General features: G+C 35.0%; 1 protein-coding gene across 1 annotated transcript; it reads left to right on the top strand.

The window, feature by feature from the left end:
• Nucleotides 1–370: 370 nt before the first annotated feature.
• On the top strand, nt 371–13,702 carry LOC143633645 (squamosa promoter-binding-like protein 7). Its single transcript, XM_077101905.1, has 10 exons — nt 371–888; nt 1,578–1,757; nt 2,209–2,377; nt 9,755–9,829; nt 9,926–10,033; nt 10,123–10,240; nt 10,765–10,900; nt 10,986–11,133; nt 11,739–12,260; nt 13,106–13,702. Exons 1-10 carry the CDS (start codon nt 419–421, stop codon nt 13,376–13,378), a joined length of 2,199 nt encoding a protein of 732 aa, XP_076958020.1. The 5' UTR covers nt 371–418; the 3' UTR covers nt 13,379–13,702.
• Nucleotides 13,703–20,895: the final 7,193 nt, after the last annotated feature.

Genomic DNA, 20,895 nt, shown 5'->3' with positions numbered 1-20,895 from the left:
TGACATCTTATCTCAGAAACACTCTTCCGGATACTGGAGGTGGTTATTAAAAAATAGGGTTTTTGTTAAGTGGCTAAGCTATATGTAATTTTCAACCAAAAGTTTCTGAATTATAGTCTTGTTTAAGACATCAATTAGAAAAATATGAATTATTAGGCGTTTAAAAAATATGGCACAAGGCAGGCCCAGTGATGGAAGTATTACGCAAATGACAAGGACCAATCTCCCGCAATGGCCCAGACTATCATCATCATCATTGACTCTTCGGGTTTTCCAGGAGCCATAAGTAAATAAATTAGCTGCAGCTGCTGTTAATTTCACTTTCACCCTTCGCCGCGTATCATATTGTTTATAAACCACCACCACCACCACCACCACACCAACCCTAACTCTTCTTGACCAATTTCAATTAAACCAAATGCATAACTCACCACCACCACTAACAACCGCCATAGACGACGAACCCTCATCTTCCACTTGGGACTGGACTCAACTCCTCGACTTCAACCTCCATGACCACCCCTTACCCGATCTGCCTCTCATTCCAACATCTCCGGAGCAGCCCCATGTATCTGATTCCAATTCTAACCCTAGGGGGGACCCACGGATGGCCTGCTCCAATTTCCTCGCCGGTCGGATCCCTTGCGCCTGCCCGGAGCTAGACGCGCAGCTTGCGGCGGAGGAAGAACAACAACGAGCTGTTTCGGGGAAGAAGAAGAAGAAGAAGAGGACGAAGACGAGTGATCGATGTCAGGTTCCCGACTGCGAGTCAGATATCAGTGAGCTCAAAGGATATCATAAAAGACACAGAGTTTGCCTTCGCTGTGCTAATGCTACTAGTGTCGTCATTGATGCTATTAACAAGAGATACTGCCAGCAGTGTGGCAAGTAAGTTAGTTAGTTACATGTATTTTTATTTCACTTTTTAAGTTTGAGTTTACTAATTGAATTTTGAATCCAATACAAGTTTGTGATTCTAGAAGTAGAGGTGGTCAGTATTCGAATCAGAATCAAATTTAGTAATTTCAAATCCAAGACAAATTTATTATTTTTAAGATATATATGTGTGTGTATTTAATCATTAGAGAACTAAAAAACTCCATACTACATATACATAGTAGTATGATTTATTTGCATATATCTAGTATGGAGCTCTCTGATTCTCTCACGAAGAATGAGTCCTCTCATGATCTTTGTGTGTAAAATTCTGTGTAAATAAATTATTATTCTATATTGATATGTCTAAAAGTTCTAAACTCATAATCTAGTAATCGGGTTTATAGTTATGTATTTGATTTCTAGCTCACTTAGTTTGTTACATCGTTCGATGGTTTATTTTTTGATTTCTATAGCAGTTGTCAACTAAGGGTGTTCAGTGTTTAAATCGGACATAGAAAACTCGAAATTCTTTTCTATTTGATTCGGTTCAAGTTGTCAGTTGCGTAATTGAATCCAGCTTCAAAATCTTAAAAATTGAATAACTCGACTCGATCAATATGAGTATTTGAAATTCCATTCATTGAACACTCCTCTAATGTAAAGGTAAAGTATTTGCTGACAAATTCATCTTGTTGCAGGTTTCATGTCCTGATAGATTTTGATGAAGGTAAACGTAGTTGCAGAAGGAAATTAGAACGCCACAATAACCGACGAAGAAGAAGGAAACCCACAGATGCTAAGGAATCTGGACTTCAATCAGCAGCAGATGATTATGATGATGGTTGTGATAAAGCTGAAAAAGGTGACAATAACATAACTTCATATTTCTTTTCTTCCTATTTTTAAGGTGTTTCAATTTTTGGTTGGAACTGTTTTTTTAATTATTCTGATTTGAAGTCCCAAAAAGACCGTTTTTTGTTTTTGTTTTTTTAATGTTCGGATGAACATAATTTGTTTACTGACCATGATTATTTGGGGCGTATAGTAAGTTTCAGACAATTGGTTCATGCTAACTACAACAAAACGTATTATCCAAGTGTAAACTAAATTACATATTTATATCCCTATATTCATACATGATTACATGCTACAACAAATTTCATTATGTGACTATCTAAGTGTAAAGTACAGTTGCATGTTATCTCTTTTTTAATCTAATATGAGACATTGCATAGCAGTTAACATTGAAGTTTTGGAACAATTGACAATATCATATATGTTACCTTGATTTTTCTTTTGAATCAGTTTTTTGAAGCAGTTTTTTGTTATGGCTGCAGGTGAAGGGCGTAGTTCCAGCAACGTTAATGCTTTAACTGTTATTAACAGTGATAGTATTCCATCTTTAGCTGCTTCTGGTGAAACTCAAACTGATGAAGATAAAGAAAAAGCCACACATTCTACATTTAATTCCGATGACAAGGCGGATTTCAGTTCTATGGTAAACGATTTACCTTTATTGTATAAGTGTGTGTGTATCTATACGTATGTATATATGCAGGGATGTCTTTTCAGTACCAGTTTTTTGTTGAGAACTACTGTATAAATCGCTTGTACGTAGTGCATTGATTTTTTAGTGAGATGGTAGGGTAGGCACTTATGTAACCACCTTTTGTATCACACTTAAAGCAAGAGGTATAACTACAATATGCGGTTTCGGCAGTTCTCAACATATTCTTGATTATGAAATGAACGCCCTTCTACACACACACACACTGATAGGTATCCAGTGGGTCGAGTCAACCTATTTGTTACCCACATAACCAGTCAACTAGGGTTTAATTAGTAGAGAGTCAAGTCAAGTTTCAAGTAGGCCTAGAGTGATATCTTTTTCTTTGTCTTTGTCTGTCTTGTTTGTTTTGATTATCAAGTTTATCTTGCAACTCGAGACTTACCATCTCGAATTGGTTAAATCGAAGATTAGCCCCACTCGAATCGGGCCAACTATCTTATTATTTCAATAAAATAAATCTTTCGTTTTCGGGGTTATATCACACACACTGATATGGTCCCATATCTTGGTCAAATCAGTTATTATAAGAGGGGATATGGGGTTAATAAGTGGTTGAAATCTAGGACCGGTTTTAATTCTATTAATAAAGGGTAGCTTAACTTTAGGTCAAGTTATTATTCTACTAGTGCTTGTTTATATCTATTGTTCTAGTGAGGAGGTGAATGTTTGTTATTACTATCTAAATATTATGTTTTCTTTAACCTTATATTGGAGACTTCCCATCTCGAATCGGGTAATCGGAGACCTCCCATCTCGAATCGGGTTATTATGTTTTAGTAATTTGAGTCCAGATTCTAGACTCTATCATTTGGTTCCATTGCCGGGGAAACATGGTTCAGTCGACCTGGAATCGTCGTTCAGTTAGCTATCATCAACGCCAAGCTCGACTCCATAATGTCGAAGGTTGCATAACTCATGGCTATGAGGTTTGGAACGCCCATCCGTTGTAGTAATCAAATGAAGCCTGGTTCGGGAAGGAGTTCAAATGGAACCTATGGTACCAAACTTCCCGCACCATCTGCACCTAACTCGGGACCAACAATAACATCAAAACTGGACATCATAACACCATCTTCACCTACACCGACACCAACTATAAGACCAACACCTTCATACCACAATATCGTGTTTTTCTATTGGAAGGTTCTGTCAAACATCAACCAACAATTCCGGTGTGTGTGTGCACCCCTTGTCTCATCATTGTTGTTCGCTCCACATTCGCATCTCAAAGTTGTCAAACATGGGATAAAGCTTGCGACAATCGCTCCAAGATTAACAAAGACTTCCTGTGCGCAAAGAACCGATAGTTCTAGAACACTTCATTGTAAAAGTGTCGCAAGAAGACTAGAGTGGCGTCCACCATGGTGCTATTTTAAGACAACTCCTATCGTTGTTGTACGCCTAGAATGGCGACCACCGTGGAGAAGTTGTGCGGATCAACTTCCTCATCCTCAAATTGCCCTCTTCTTAACTTGAGGACAAGTCATGTTTCCGGGCCGGAAGTATTGATAGAAACCTGGTCCGGGTTAATATCCATAATGGCCAACGGGTCAAATCAATTAAAGAACATATTCAGTTTTCCGCCTATCATTTAAATTAAGAGTACTCAATGGAGATTCAAGGTCAAGAGATCAAAGTCAAAGGCTTAATTTGGGAAGTCAAGATCAAGGGCTAAAATAATGGAGTAGTTTCCAACACTTATTTAGAATAAATAGGCCTATAGTCATATCTTTCTTTATGTCTTGTTTATTTTGATTATCAAGTTTATCTTGTATTTGAAGACTTCCCATCTCGAATGGGTTAAATTGGAGACTAGCCTCTCTCGAATCGGGCTGACTATCTTTTTATTTCAATAAAATAAGTATTTCAATTTTTGGTTCTATCATTTAAATAATAGAGTCTAGAATCTGGACTCAAACAAACGATTCAATTACTAAAACATAATAACCCGATTCGAGATGTGATGTTTCCGATTACCCGTTTCGAGATGGGAAGTCTCCAATATAAGGTTAAAGAAACCTAATATTTAGATAGTTATAACAAACATTCACCTCCTCACTAGAACAATAGATATAAATAAGCACTATTAGAATAATAACTTGTCTTAAACTTAAGCTACCCTTTATTAATAGAATAATAATTGGTTCTAGATTTTAGCCACTCATTAACCTCATATCCCCTCTTTTTATAACTGATTTGACCAAGATATGGGACCGTATCAATACATCCTGGCCATACAAACGACTTGTCCTTAAGTCGAAAATCCGATAGTTGTGCCAAGCGATCAACTATTCAAGTATAGGCTGACCCTTTTCATATATCTATCCATAAGCTAGAGCAGATTGTGAAAGCCATGCAATTTCCTTGTCTTTTGCATCTACACCCGACTTTGATTACTGCTTGATTTCAGCGATTTTCTTCTTGTCATGGGTGTCCTATGTAATTGCAGTTGGTTGTTCAGAGTTGGTATTCTTTTCCTCTTCCCCTGAGCCCAACAATTTGCATGCTAGGAATCTCCCGTGCTTCATAGAATCAAATATGTGTGGAAGGATTTTAGGAGTGGATTGCAATGACCGAGTAACAAACGATAAGTTAGGTTTGACGGCAGGTGTTACTACTGGGTTTATGTTGGGCTTTGTATCGCCAACTTTGGACTCGGATTCATGGGCCAAACTAATGGTATTAGGTTCATCATATTTAATTTTCAAAATCTGATGATGAGTTTTCTGGTTATAAGAGTTAACCATCACGCCTATTTTGTCTGCCGTTAAACTGTCCTCCGTTCCCATGTTCTTCTGAACCTTATCTGCTCGCCTTTTTTGTCTGCCGTTAAACCGTTCTCTGTCCCATGTTCTTTTGAACCTTATCTGCCTTTTCACAATACCTGCCATCTCTTATCATCTAGGACTTGATTTCTGAAACATCACCCCTCAATCGTGAGAGTATGGTGTCGAGCTTGGCGCCAATGGCTGCCAATTGAGTGGCGATTTGATCGGACGTAAGACTGCTACCACCGCTACCCCTGGTTTGCACCATCGTTCCTTTAATGTTTCCCGGCAATGGAACCAAATAATAGAACCCAAAAATTGAAATATTTATTTTATTGAAATAAAAAGATAGTCAGCCCGATTCGAGGGGGCTAGTCTCCAATTTAACCCATTCGAGATGGTAAGTCTCCAAATACAAGATAAACTTGATAACCAAAATAAACAAGACATAAAGAAAGATATGACTCTAGGCCTATTTATTCTAAATAAGTGTTGGAAACTACTCCATTATTTTAGCCCTTGATCTTGACTCTCCAAATTAAGCCTTTGACTTTGACCTCTTGACCTTGAATCTCCATTGAGTACTCTTAATTTAAATGATAGGCGGAAAACTGAATATGTTCTTTAATTGATTTGACCCGTTTGCTATTGTGGGTATTAACCCGGACTAGGTTTCAATCACACACATCCGTATATAAAGGGGAGGGTTCAATGGGGAACTAGGGAACCATGCCTTTTACATGTAAAAAAATTATATAAAGCTCGATTTTGCATGTAAAAAATTAGTTTTAGTGTAAACTTTTTTGAAGCTTTTGCTTATAAATACATGTAGAAGACATTCCAATAATTTTTTTTAGCTGATTCTTTTGTTTTTTCTATGAAAACGACTTCTACATGTGCTTATATGTAAAAGCTCTAATGAAATTTATGTAAAAATGTGTTTTTTACATGTAAAAATGAATTTTCTATTATCTTTTTACATGTAAAAGACATGGTTTCAAGTTCCCCACTTTTTTGTGGTTCTCTTTTGAACCTGCCACTATTGGGAATTTATAAAAACTATTAACGGAAGGATTGTTACTTTTGAGACTTTTCAGAAAAGGTTCTTGACTTGTGGTTAGAGATGTTCAAAACGGTTTGGGACTAGGAACCGGAACCGGTTCCTAACCGGTTCCTATATTCAAAACCCCCTTTGAAACCGGTTCTAGGCTCGAACCGGTTCTCCCACCCTCGGACCCCTAACCTATGGAACCGGTTCTTACCGGTTCCTGCACTGTAACCGGTTCCAACCGGTTACAGTGTAAATTTTTTTTTTTTTTTCGTTTTTCGTTTGCGATTTGGATTCTAAACTACGATTCGTATTTGTATAGCATGAAAAATAAACAAAACAATTAACATAAAATTCATTTTATTTACTTTAAGAAGTTCAAAAAAAAAAGGTTACATGTTTTAAAATCTTCAAAAACAAATTAACAAAACATTAAACTTATAAATATAAAGTTGTGACATATTGTTTCTAGAAAAGCCTTCTTGTTCGTCGTAATTATTGAGCGGCGACTTCTTCCTCGGAATTACTTGTAGAAATGCCTTCTTGTTCGTCGTGCACTCGAACATCAAGTGGTGTTTCATCTTCGAGAGTGGTTAAGTGTTGAATACGATCGATTGAGTCCAAGTGATCCTTTAAGCAAATGCACATCTCCACCGACTCCGAATTTAGTCTTGTTCTTCTCACCGATATTACCCTGCCACTAAGAGAAAAAGCGGATTCCGAAGCTACCGTATAAGCTTGGACGGTTAGTAAATCACGGGCCATGGTGGTAAGAATCGGAAACTCGGTTTCCTTTACCTTCCACCAAGCCAAAACATCAAAAGTGCCATATTCCTCTTCGGATAAACCGGTAGAGTAATCATTTGCACTATACCTTCCTAGTTCGCTTGAAGGGGTGTTACCCCTTTGTTTTTTAGCCGTTACGTTGCGAACGGTGTTCATAAGGCTAATCATGGGATCTCGTACTCTAGTAGCACTTGAACTTGATGAAGACCCCCCCGGCATAGGCATGTGTATGTTTGACCCATATTTATTTAAATAAAAGTCATACATAAATTTAAAATTCAAGTTAAAATAATTTTTTGCCTCTGTTGAAAAGTTTGGGTCAATTTCATGCATATCTAAGGCTGAAAAAATTTCGTCTATCACACATTCAACCCCCGTAACATTTAACATTGGGTTTAAAGCGGCGGCGCAAGTAAAAACCGGTGGCAATTCAAGAAAGTATTTTTTTAATTTAAACTTCATTGGTAATATGATGTTTGAAAACATTGGACTTTTATTTTCAAATTCTTTAAGATTGTTAACCATTAAAAATAACTCCGAAAGAACCAAGGGACTTGTCGGATAATACGTTCCCGATAGTTTCGTAGTTGATGTTTTAAAAACTTCAAGAAAAGTCGATAAGTCATTGATAATTTCCCATTTCTCATTTGAAAAGGGGATTGCCAAATCATTCTCGACAAGACTATAATGAAACATTTGTAAAGTTTCTCTGTGTTCCAAAGCACTTTGAAACATTATGCAAGTGGAATTCCATCGATGAGGTACATCCCAATTAGCTCCCAAAGCTTTTCTTCCTGTATCTTTACAAAATTTTCTATAATCCTTTTGTCTTTTTTTACTTTTCTTAAAAACTTCATGTATCATTAGTCTAAAATCGTTTATAACCGATGTAACCTCATCCGAAGCAAGTCCGTCTTGCACGATTAAATTAATGATATGTGCAACACACCTTGAGTGAAAAAATACATCATTGCAAATCGGCGTATATTTTAATTTTAATTTATCAACCGCCGATGTATTATTCGACGCGTTATCAAGTGCCATTGAAAATATTTTATTTTCTAGTTTATAAGTTTTTATAACATAATCTAAAATTTCAAACAAATTATCTCCCGTATGTGGATACTCAAAGAGTTCGAAAGCAATGGTGCGTTTCATCATTTCCCACGATGACGGGTCTACCCAATGAGCGGTGACACAAAGATAAGATTCGGGTAGACCATGTGGAGCCGACCAAACATCACTAGTTAAGTTTATTCCCGTATTTATATTTTCAAAATATGCAATTAGTACCTCTTTGGCCTTCTTCCACAATTTTAAACAATAACGTTTAAGAGTATGACGACTTACGTGAGTGTATTGTGGTTGAAGCGTATCTCGAATCATGGCGGTTAAGCGAGGGTTGTCGAAGTGGCTAAACGGCAAAGCTTCTTGAATCACAAACTTCGCCATACGATCTTGAACTCGATCAATTTGGTATGTAAATATTCCGCCTTCACTATCCATTTGCGTTTGTTGCGAATCGACGTTCTTTTTCAACGCCTTGCAATACGGTTTTTCGATGTGTTTCTTCAAATTTGAATTCGAAAGTGGGTTTGAATAAACCCCACAAAACTTGCACCGAGCCTTCAATGAATGGTCACTCAATTCAACCAAATTCCAATTGCACCAAATCTCTTGATTACGATTATGAGGTACAATACGAACGAAACTTGGTTCGGCGTTGGAACCTTGACCAACCGATGATTGTGAGGCAGCCATAACAACAAATATGAATATAGAAGAAGAGAAAACAAGAGATTAGAGAACTCAAAACGTTGTAATAGCGTTTTTTTGTATTTTTTTGCGTTCGGGTTTGCGTTTTGAGTGTTGTGATGAACCCATGACACCAAATACCTATTTATACTAGTAGTGGGGTGCTTGGGGGAGCCAAAAAACGGCTATTTTTGACCCCAACGGTCAAAAAACGGCTATATCGATCCAACGACTAGAACCGGTTCCTAATCGGTTCCGGATGGAACCGGTTCCTAACCGGTTCCGGTTCCTACCCACCCCCACTCAGAAATGCAAGAGCCGGTCACGGATCATCGGGTTGAATCAGATAGGGTCCGGTTCCTACAAAAATCGGGTAGGAACCGGTTCGGGTCCGGTTCGGTTCCACCGGTTCCGGTTCCGAAACCGGTTTTTTTGATCATCTCTACTTGTGGTTAAATTATTTTTGTGAGAATTTTCTAAGAATTATTATGTTGATTTTTTTATTGTGTATAATTTTTATTTATACTTGAGAATTGAGATAATTTTGGTCATCAACATATCATTATTAATATAAGTATTCAAGCTTTTCGAGCCGAGCTCATCCTTGAGCCATATATATGACAAAATGATTTTGGTTCGTTAACATGTCAAAATATGTTTTTTTGTAACATGTCAAAGTTGTTTCAGTTGGCCCTAAACACGTTTGTTCAACATTTTTATATATCATATAAATAATTAGTGAAACAAACTTAGTGAAACATACACAATCTAAAAACACTATTATTTTACTAAAAGTCTATTGTTTATTTTGTATAAAATAATATAGGAATTTCTATGCATCAGAAGTTCAGAACTACAATGTTAACCGTTTTCAATCTCTTTGATCTCTTTCTTTTTCATCTATTATTGTATACAAAATGTACTGATGATACATATTTTTAAATGTAGTGCACAACGGGTCGGGTCTCATTTAAGCTTTATGATTGGAATCCAGCAGAGTTCCCACGCAGACTCCGGCATCAAGTACTACTATAATAACAGTTACTATTTACTTCAACTGAAAAGAGTTTAAATACTTATATTTACCTCATAAGTTGATATAAATAAATGATTTCACAGATATTTCAATGGTTAGCCAACATGCCTGTAGAGTTGGAAGGGTATATTCGTCCAGGATGCACGATCTTGACTATTTTCATTGCAATGCCAAGGTTTATGTGGATCAAGGTGACACCTTTTTTTTTCTTTCCATTTTGCATTTAGTTATTAAAATGATTCAAATGATATTATCTAGCTTATGGTAAATTCTTGAATAGTTAAGTGAAGATCCGGTTGTATGTATACATGACCTCCTTGCATCACCAAGAAACTTGCTCTCTGGACGACACACGTTTTTTGTTAGTTTAGACAATACGATCTTTAGTGTCATGGAAGGTTTGTTGACTTTTGTGTCTTTTTATACGTTATGATTCATGACTAGCTTTTTAAAGTCCGTATGACATTACTGTTATCATTTTAATAACATGTTTGTCGCTAAGAAAACGACCATGTTTTGTTGTTTATGTTTGATCGTTAACAACATAAAAGAACAGTTTAGGAAAGTAAATGAACGAACATAACTGAGCTAAAACCAGTTAAAAGTAATGACTACCAATGTCTTGGACCTAAAAAGTTGTAATGAGCCAAAAACTTTGAATAAATACATTATCGAAAATAAAGGAATTTTAATGAACGGACGTTCATGATCATAAATGAACGAATTAGAGATGTGTTCATGTACGTTCGTTTAACTAAATGAACACAGTTTTTTGTTCATGGTTGTTCATTTATTAAATAAACAAGTCTCCCGCTGAAAAGTTTGCGAACTGTTCACCGAATGTTTGGTTCTTCTATAGGCCTACTTAAGAGTATATATTTCTTCAAAACTGCATGCTTATGTGCATTGTTGTGATATGCAGGCGGAAGGTCTGTGACAAGAATAAAAGCAGGGGATAAATCCCCAAAGCTTCATTATATTCAACCTACATGCTTTGAAGCAGGCAAACCGATTGAGTTTTTGGCATGTGGAAGTAACTTACTTCAGACTAATCTTAGGTACATCACTAATTGCAATAAACTATATTTATTTTCAATACTAATCAACCAATAAAGATGATGATTGTATAATTTTATTATGCAGGTTTTTAGTATCTTTTGCTGGCAAGTATATAAAAAACGATGCGCGTGTTACATTTAGTGACACCTCTACAACAAACTCGGATCATCAGTTTCTAAGTATACGTGCAAATCACACTGATTTGAATGTGTTCGGCCCTGGATTTATTGAGGTTTGGTTCATGTTATTAACATATTGTTAGGCATGTAAACAAACCACACGTTTGTGTTTGTTTATTTAATAAACGAATGAACACGAAGCAAAATTGCTGTTCAGTTAGTTAAATCAACGAACACTAAGACATCTTGATTCTTCATTTGTATTCGTGAACATTTGTTCATTTAAATTCGTTTATGCTTGTTAGTTTGCATTGATTTAAGTCCATTCGTTTAGGTTCGTTTATATATTCATTAAAGCTTTTAAGCCCATTACAATTTAGTCTAGTTTTGATAGCTTTTTTAGGCCCAACAAGTTTTTGATCACGTTTACTTTTAATTGCTTTTAGCTCAGTTATGTTCGTTTATCTCCTTTCAGCTATATCCGTCCGTTTATACTGTTACTGAACGAACAAACACAAACACGCAAACTTTTTTTACTGAACGAGCACGAGCAAGAAAACCTTGTACGTTTTAATTGCTCATGTGCGGTTCATTTACTAGCCTAATTATCGTTTATCTATATGTATAAAAAAACTGTGTTCATTTAGCTAAGTAAACAGCAAGTAAACAATATAATAATGCTGTCTTTAACATTTGTGTTGATTTTTCTCTTTTGAAGGTTGAGAATGAATCTGGTTTATCAAATTTTATCCCAATTTTAGTTGCAGAGGAAGAAATATGTTCTGAGATCAAAATACTGCAGATGAAATATTATTTAAACTGTTCACGAGACTCTGAGACTAGTACTTGTGAGGTTGCAGCTAATAAATTCTCTGAGTTGCTTGTAGATATGGCATGGTTACTCAAACAGCCAATTGTAGAAGATGCAGAGTGTGTTATAATGTCACCTCAGCTGCAAAGATTCACTTTTTTGCTCAACTTTTTAGTTGAATACGAGTCCACTACGGTTATGAAGCGCGTGTTACATTCTGTGAAGATGAGAGTCTTCAAAAGTGGTGGTATATTTGAAGCTGATAAAACATTGCTTCAGGAACTCATTGATCATGCCACAAAAGTCTTGAATCAGCAGTTGGCAAAAAAAGAACTAGTCGGGTCACGTTTAAATGATAGTTTATTGGAAGATGATGAAAGTAAAATATGTGGGGATGAGGTACATCCCTTCATCTCAACCGTTAATCAGGTATTGAAGCCGCTCTTTTTTAAATTTCTTTCATTAAAAGGGAAAGGAAGTAAATGCCCTCATATACAAGACACATGAATTTATGAACATAAAGGATGTTATATAATTTTCTTAGTCATAAGGACGATTCTTGAAATTTGCTATATACCTAAAGGACGAAAACCGTGATTTACTCTGTAAATAATAAGTTCACTTAGGCACGCATGCCTAATTAAGCTTGGGCTAACGAGTTTCAATTTAAGCTCGAGCCTGGATTGTGTATTAGTATTATTAGTTATTTAATAATTTTTTATATACATATAAAATTTTTTTTTTATATAGGCAAATTGGAAATAAATAATCCACCTTTATTCCGATCAAAAGCCCTAAAACATCGGTCTGAAATTCGGAAAAACACTTAACGACGTTAAGTGGTTTTTAACGGAGGTCCGTTGAGAAAAAATAGTCGAAAGTTGGACCGGTGGCAAGGATTTTAAAAGTGGGATTATTATCGACCAATACACAAAAGGTGAGATTGTTTATTCCAATATGCCTATATTGGCAATAATTATACACGCAGAGATCTATGTATATATATAACTTTAGGTATGTAAATCACAATTATATATATTAATAATTACTATGTAATATAAAGTTATTATGTAATAAAGTTATATTTATATAATAATAAGCTTGTTTAGGCATGTGTGGCTAATCAAGCTGAGTGTATAAAGCTTGGGCTAACGAGTTTCAGTTTAATCTTTGCTCGAATCAAGCTTTTAGCGAGCCGATCTCGAGTAGCTCACGAACCGTTCGGCTCATATACTTCTTAAAAGACTGACTAGCCCATATTTCCAAACTCACAGGTACCGCCTTCGGGGCATGAAAATGAAAAGACTGCACTCTTAAATGCCGATTGTGTTATGAGCGTGACAACCTCACCCTACAAGGAACAACTGCATAAATCTTCTAACAACATGTTCGGTTACCAAACCCGTAGATACTTTACGCCCCGGCCGCTCATTCTTGCGGTCACTTTGGTTACTGTATGTTTTGGTATCTGTGCAGTTGTTTTCCACCCTCACAAAGCTACTGCAATTGCCACGACTATACACAGTTGCTTATTTGACAAAAGTTAAGTCACTTATCTATAAATATTGGACTAGTTCAAGGGCTAGTTATTTTTTGTACATTATTGTTGTATGTTAGGCTAACCGTATAATCGAGTTAGTTGAAAATATATTGTATGTTGGTATTTTTGAAATGGGTTTGTTATTTGGTTTTGGTTAACTTTAACTTGGTTGGAAGTCTAGACTACACTTGGTGAAATACACGGATGGTTTTGTAGCATAGATGCATTTTTATACATTTTTAAAGTCACGTCGGCGTATCGTGGTAGTGCCCGGCTTTTACCGACCTAACGAGTGTGACCATAATTAACCGAATTCGGGTTGACTCGTTGCAACACTTGGGTTTTATCGACTGAATAAATGTTGCTATATATATACATGAGAGATTTGCAATTTCCTTTTTGTAGTTTGTTTTTTTTTCCATTTCCGTCAAAAATTTTTTTTTATCATTTTCCGTACCTTGTAGTTTCATTTTCTTGCTTTTTTCGTCTAAATCACTAACTCTGTTAGTTCTAGTATGTTAAGTTAGTATGAAATTATAAAAATACCCTTTTAATTAAATTTTGAGTAAGCTGCCATTTGGTTAAAACTTGCATATGAATCCCAAAAAAGTTGCAGATTTGGATTGATTATGTTTATTTATTTATGTTACATTAATTGCTTTTGTTAAAACCTGCATACAAATTCTAACAACGTATACAATTTATTTAAATGGTCTTTTTACTAAGGTCACTCTTGTCAAATCACACTATCTTAATTGACAAGGGCTAAAAGTATTAGTAAATTGGATGAAAATTACGACTTTTAGAAACCGTAAGGAGTGAAATGGCTAAAAATAAGTTTATATTGGACGAATATGGCAAAGGTGAGCAAATCAGAGGGATGGAAATGCCAGCTTACTCTATTTAATCAAAAGGGTAGTTTTGTCATTTCATACCACCTTAATAGAGTAGAACGAATGAAGTTAGTGATTTGGACAGAAATGACAAGAAAATGAAACCATAAGGACGGAAGTGCCTATTTTTTATACGGAAATGTTTGTTCTCTCTATGTACATTATTCATTTGTATTGTAAGCTATTTTTTTAATCATAAGTTATTCTGAGTGTTTACTAAATTCATAGGGCTTAGTGCCCGTATTGTAATAAAACTAACTGATACCAACAGAACTAGTGTCGCTTTGATATGAGCTGTATGTGTGATGCTACTGTTTTGAGCACTATGATTTATTTTTTGAATTTAGTGGCATTTTTGTTATGGACTTGAATGATCTCGATAGAGTTCATGAAATTGTGTTGTCGATGCAAAGGGGCGAGTTATGTACTTGTTACCTAGCTATATACTAAAAAGCATTGTTGGTGGCAGTGTAGTGCAGATCTTCCATTAGGATACATGGCAGGCCATCTTGTGTAACATCTTCGGTTATTTATTTATTTATTTATTTTATATCATAGACTGCATGAGTGACAATATTGTTTTGAATGTTTACTAACTTATTATGTTCAGTATCGGTAGCATATGTTTTATTTAAACATGTTAAATTTGATTTAAATTTTATATGGGCGACTACCTTGTTTGTTTGTTTTTAAATATGTTAATTTTTTTTATCATAAACTATACAGCTTTTGCTGCTATTTTCATCGTAAACGAGTGCTAATACTGTTTTGAACGTCTTCTGTTGCTGCTTTCACTGTATAAGAGTGTTCATACTGTTTTAAACGTTTAGTAATTTAGTTTTTGTGTTTCGAGCCATATATTATTCTTTTAAAAAAGGTTGTCGCAAGTACCGTATATGGTGTCGCTACTGTTTTATGCGTATTTTTTTTAATGTAGTGTCAGTATAGCAACAAATTTAACCCGTCGCAACAGAGCACACGTTAATACACCATCATTACATGACGGGTCAAAGCTAGTTAGGCCATCCTTTGTGGTTGTGGTTGGAGGCGCCATCCATGCCATTGTGAAATTCCCCCCGTGCCAAACTCCAAGCCGTCCCAAAAATGGGGTGCTACCCATGATCCATGCGGTTGTCTTGGTGCCCGGTTATTTCATCAATTCCAAAAAAGAGCCATTGTGGTTGTGGGAACCATATATAGCCATGATTAATAACTTTGTTAACTAATTCATATTCATACCATTTTTTTAATTAGTTAGTTAATGGCCACTACCACAAGATAGTTATATACCATTTCTTTTCATTAGCTACCATTATTCAGAAAACACATCGTCTTAACCATTGTTTTGAAACTTGGACCGGTTCGACCGGGACCTGTTAGAAAATCCGGTCCGGTTCGCTTGTTAGACCCGTTTTCTATTAGCTCGGCCGGTTTAGGCGGTTCACGGTTCAACCGGAACAGGCGGTCTAACCGATGAAGCATTGTTTATTAAATAGAAAACACTTGCTGTAGCATAGATTAGAACCTTGGTGAACACCAAACTTAAATGACTACCGAATACCTCACTAGCCACCCAACCAACTCATAACTATGTGAATCTGGATGTAATAAATATCCAATATATTGATAAAATCATTATAAATAAAAATGAAAGTTAATTATTATTATTTTTGATATATATATATAAATAGGGTATATATGCATATATATTTATTAATATTTTATGACGTCATCCGGGTTAATGTTCGGTCCAACCTTTGACCCGGTAAAACGTCCGGATCAATATCCGAACCGGGTCTGAAAACATTGGTCTTAACATTATCTTCTACAAAGTTGTTTTCATAAAATGGTTACTTCAAGAAGGATTCTTGCCCTTTAATAACTTTATTGTCTCCTAATAAACAAATCGATGTCGTATAGAAGATTTTTAATAGTCCATAAATTAAATTATGAAACCATATAAAATATTATACTTCACATAAATTTGCAACATGTGTTTTTAACGTTACATTATTTGTTTTTAATATTTATATATTTCTTTTGAAGTTTAACTTTATTTATTGTAAGAAAATTAATTTTATATATTTAGAGTTTGATGATAAAAGGAGTTTCACAAATAACTAAGATGTTATAAACTGGTTTAAAAGTTATATGAGTTTGGCGAGACCCAAAACCTGCTTATTTTTTTTACTATAAAATTGTTTCTTAATTATAAATAATATCTTTTTAAAAAGAAAATCATATAATAATTTTAAGTATATTCCTATTTTATAGGAAGTTCACATCAACAATTTGATGAGATTGATTTTTTAATTTAATGAGATGTTATAACCCGTTTAAGAAATATCTGGGTTTGGTACGACTCATACCCATGAATTCGGGTCAAATGTGTCACAACCCAACCTACGTCAGAAATGCCGGGGCGCGAACTGATTGTCACAGCTCCCAAAGTTACTATCATGCAACATTAAAAGTTTTAATATCTATTTAATAATTTCAAACAAGTATTCATGTGCATCAATTTATAAATAAACAATTACATTAAACATCCAAAATTAAGTTCTTGTATCTTTTCTCTAACATGCATCCTAAGTTGCTTCAAACAATCTTGATAATTATGTCACACGATAACCTGCATATGCGTTGAAAATAAAATAGTTTTGTCAACACAAGGTTGAGTGAGCAACACACCAGTTTCGTTGAACATATAGTATATATAACAAAATACGTAGCTGCAAGAAGTCATATAAGAATAACAAATTAACCAAATGAGCAAGTATAAATGAGATGTCGAGAAGCACAAATGCTATAACGACTGACGTATGATCATACTAGACTGAGATTATGTTGGACCTCTCCGAATGCGGAAGCATACAAAACAAATAAGCACATAAACAAATAAGGTATAAGTTGTTAACACATAAGACAAAGTTGCAGTTTTGAGTATAAATATATATGAAAAGTAAATTTACGCATATGTCCCCAAAACGTGAGAAAACGAGAAAAATAGGGGAATGTGGTACTCCCCTCAAAGACGAACAAAAGTGATCAAGATAATGAGAATGCGGGAAATCACAAACGAACGTTAAAGCCTAACGAGGAAACAAAGAGAAAACGGATACACTAAGTAAAGTACAAGATTTACTATGATTTATAAACAGTGTTAAGTTAAATATTATAATGATATAATCTTAAATATAAGATTTATTATATAAAATTTTATCCCTTTAACATACACTTATAATCTATTATAAAATTTTTAATTTGGTTTATATAGGTAAAAAATATCTTAAAAATATTACTTTTTTTAGTTTTTATAAATATAAGTAATATATAGTTTCTTGATTTTTTTTAATTTATAAAGCTTTTAAATATATATATATATATATATATATATATGCACGAAAACGGAAATGAAAACGAGAGTTAAACGGGTGTTACAGAGCATGTTTTTATTATAATAAACTTTATTAGTTATTTTTATTATAAATATAAAAATTAAATGTTTAAAAGATAATAATACAAGAAAACCCAAAAAAAGGGGTGCAGGGGGGTTCGAACCCGCGACCCCTGCCCCACATACACAAGTGTTAACCAGCTGGTCCATAGACGAGATGCGTTAGGAACCAGTTTCAAAGATATGCATACAACAGCCGATCAATTAATACATAAACCCTAGAAATATGATTTGATCCAATCGTGCATAATTAAATCAAACGAGTTTAGGGATTTTGATCTGCATTATAACACGATCTTAATGATGTAAATAATTACCACTTAGCTCGTAGTATGACGGGTCAGAATTAACGAACTATGGCCGACGATAAAGGGTGATGAACGAGATATAAACGAGCAAAATAATCTAATTAAATAGAGGGGAAACGTCGGCTAGTATGTAAGTAACGTATCCTGTAATTTAATTGCAATAAAACGAGCGATTTCGTGTAGAAGGGTTCAAGGAACTGTCGGCTAGGTTAAAGATTGAAAACAAATCAATTTTGATATTATTTACTCGTTTAATATGTCGGTTTGGCCGCGAATTGACTAATTCAAACGTTTACGAGATCAAATTCCAAATATAAAAAGATCTCCTAACCTAATTTGGTGTTTATAGATTCGGGTACAAGAAAACCCGCTTAGACAAAGATATGGGTAAATGGGTTAACCAGATAAGGAAAATGGGTTATAACAAGGTTACAAAATGGACCGTGGAGTTTGAAGGTGGGTACAATATAAGCTAATGGTTTAAGTTTGGGTTAAATTTGAATATAATTCAAAGTAGTTATATTTATATTAATTAAATATGATAAGCAAATATTAATAAAATAATACAAACTTGTATAACGCGATACGTTTATCGATAAAGTTTCCCAAACATAAAACGATTCGGGTCAATTAATAAAATATTATTTTGGAAAACCGAGTTGTTACAGTCTCCCATACTTTAGGGAATTTCGTCCTGAAATTAAAGAAGATTATAACAAAACCAATAAAGTTTGAGGAAAAGAAAATTTTAAAATAAAATTTAAAAATTTATCATATCACAGAACTTTGAATAGTCAAAACAACGCTCCAAATGCAAATCCGATAAGGACACTTATATATAGGATGTACCAGCGGCGTATCCACCATGTCCTTATCATCTCTACATTTGTACCGTCATCCCAACTACTTTCGATTCTATATTATGACACACAATCTTACGCATCATGATTTCCATGCGAGGACTTCGATAATTATGTTCCGGACCATAATTATTTTCATCGTCGGATGGTCTACATGATTCGTCCCATCGTGTGGATTTTCAAAAATTTTGATTAAAACATGACTTTGAGGAAACAAAAGTTTTAAGGAGTTTTAATTTAGAACACTAGAATGTATAAAATAATTTTAAACGTTGCAGAAAGTAAAGAAATTTTAAGACGACTTTTAAACGTAAAGATATAGGTATTTAAAGTTGAAGAAGGGGTAGTTTATAAATAGTTAAGGTTAATGAAGGTAGAGAAATAAGATAGAAGTAGGCTTCACTAAACAATCTATTTAATCAAGAGAAACTTTATTTATTAGATAAAAGATAAATAGTTTAAATACGTAAATAATTCAAGGCCACAAAGAGGCGTTACAAAACGTAATTAAGAAAAAGACAAAATAAGGAAAGATAGATAAAGGGAACGACAAAGGTCTTCATGATCGTTGAGTAGCTTAATCGGCGTGACCTGAGGCACCATGAGGAGTTGCAGGAGTAGGAGCAGTTAAGGTAGGTTGATTCGGCATTGCTAAAGCTTGAACGGTTTGCAAGAAAGTTGTTTGGTGGAATTATGTTCGCTAAACTTGAGCTTGCGGTTGCGGGGTTCGGTAGTGTTGGGTTAAGTAAGGTTGAATTGGATTGATGGAAGGAGCTTGAGGGACATAAGATTGATGGGTTTGAGTCCGGTAAGCATGGGTCGAGTAGTATGGTGTAGTCGTAGATTTGGCTTGATGAGCTCGGGTAAGTTGGGGGCACGCTTTACGGAGATGACTTGGGTCCTTACAATGGTAGCAAGCACGAGTATTAGGAACATCGGGTTGAGCATGAGGGGTAGGTTGTTGCGGAACAGCTTGTGCAGTAGATGGGGCACGACAGGTGTTAACATGATGGCCATAACGGTTACATTGAGTGCAACGACGACATAGGGATTAAACCGAGTGATGACGGTTACAAACGGAGCATGATGGAAAAGGACCGAGGTAAGGTTTCTTATTTGAGAAGACTTGCGGGTGGGTAGGTTTTGTTGCAGCAAGGTTCTTACGCATCTTGTTGTGAGGATGAGTGGAGGTAGATGGTTTGTAGTCACCAGCAGAGAAATTAGTGGGAAAAGTTGAATCAATTGCATTGATGTTTTAAATTTGTGTCACTATCTAGGGATCACAGCAACTATCTTGGCGATACAGGCAGCCATACGATGGTCGTGAGAATCAAACGATTGATGTCGAGGATAACGTTGGTTTCTTAAATGAGACATTTTATAGGGACCAAAAATGAGGATTTATAAGATGAATGTTAAATTGATGAAGTCAATAGATTAATAAGATGGTTAAGTATATAAATAACTTATGATAATGTTGCCTTGAGAAGTAAAGAGATTTGCGTCATAAGGATTAAATGTGAAAGATTATAAGATGAGGGGGTACATAGCGTAATTAGTTATTAAATGATGTAGTCAACAAGTTTAATGTGTGATGACTACATGAGGAGTTAAGTCAGTTTAAAATTTAGATTATTAAGTTTACAATAAACTAACGAAATATAAATTGTGGATGTTGGCCTCCCATGAGCTTTCCATGACAATTTGAATGGCCCAACGAACTAACGAATAAAAACAACTGAGTTGGACAGCCCATGAGTGTTACATGGCAATTTGATTGTCCCAACTAATTAACGAATTAATAATGCAATGAAGTTTGTCGGCCTAATGAGCGTTACACGGCGTTTTAACCGACCAAACTAAATAACGAACTATCAAAATAAATATGGGTAGTCGGAGAATCTTGTGAATCACCACGTTGATTACTCCAACAAAAATACGAAATCAAGTTAAGAAATAGATAGTATGAGTGACTATGGGTTCCATGGATTTTTCACTCAACTAAC

This window comes from Bidens hawaiensis, unplaced genomic scaffold (assembly GCF_021521415.1).
Source record: "Bidens hawaiensis isolate Kalapana, Puna unplaced genomic scaffold, B.hawaiensis_p1.1 tig00006836_1, whole genome shotgun sequence".
Lineage (NCBI taxonomy): Eukaryota > Viridiplantae > Streptophyta > Magnoliopsida > Asterales > Asteraceae > Bidens > Bidens hawaiensis.
The sequence above is the reverse complement of the archived record's forward strand: the minus strand, read 5'-3'. Positions and strand labels throughout refer to the sequence as shown.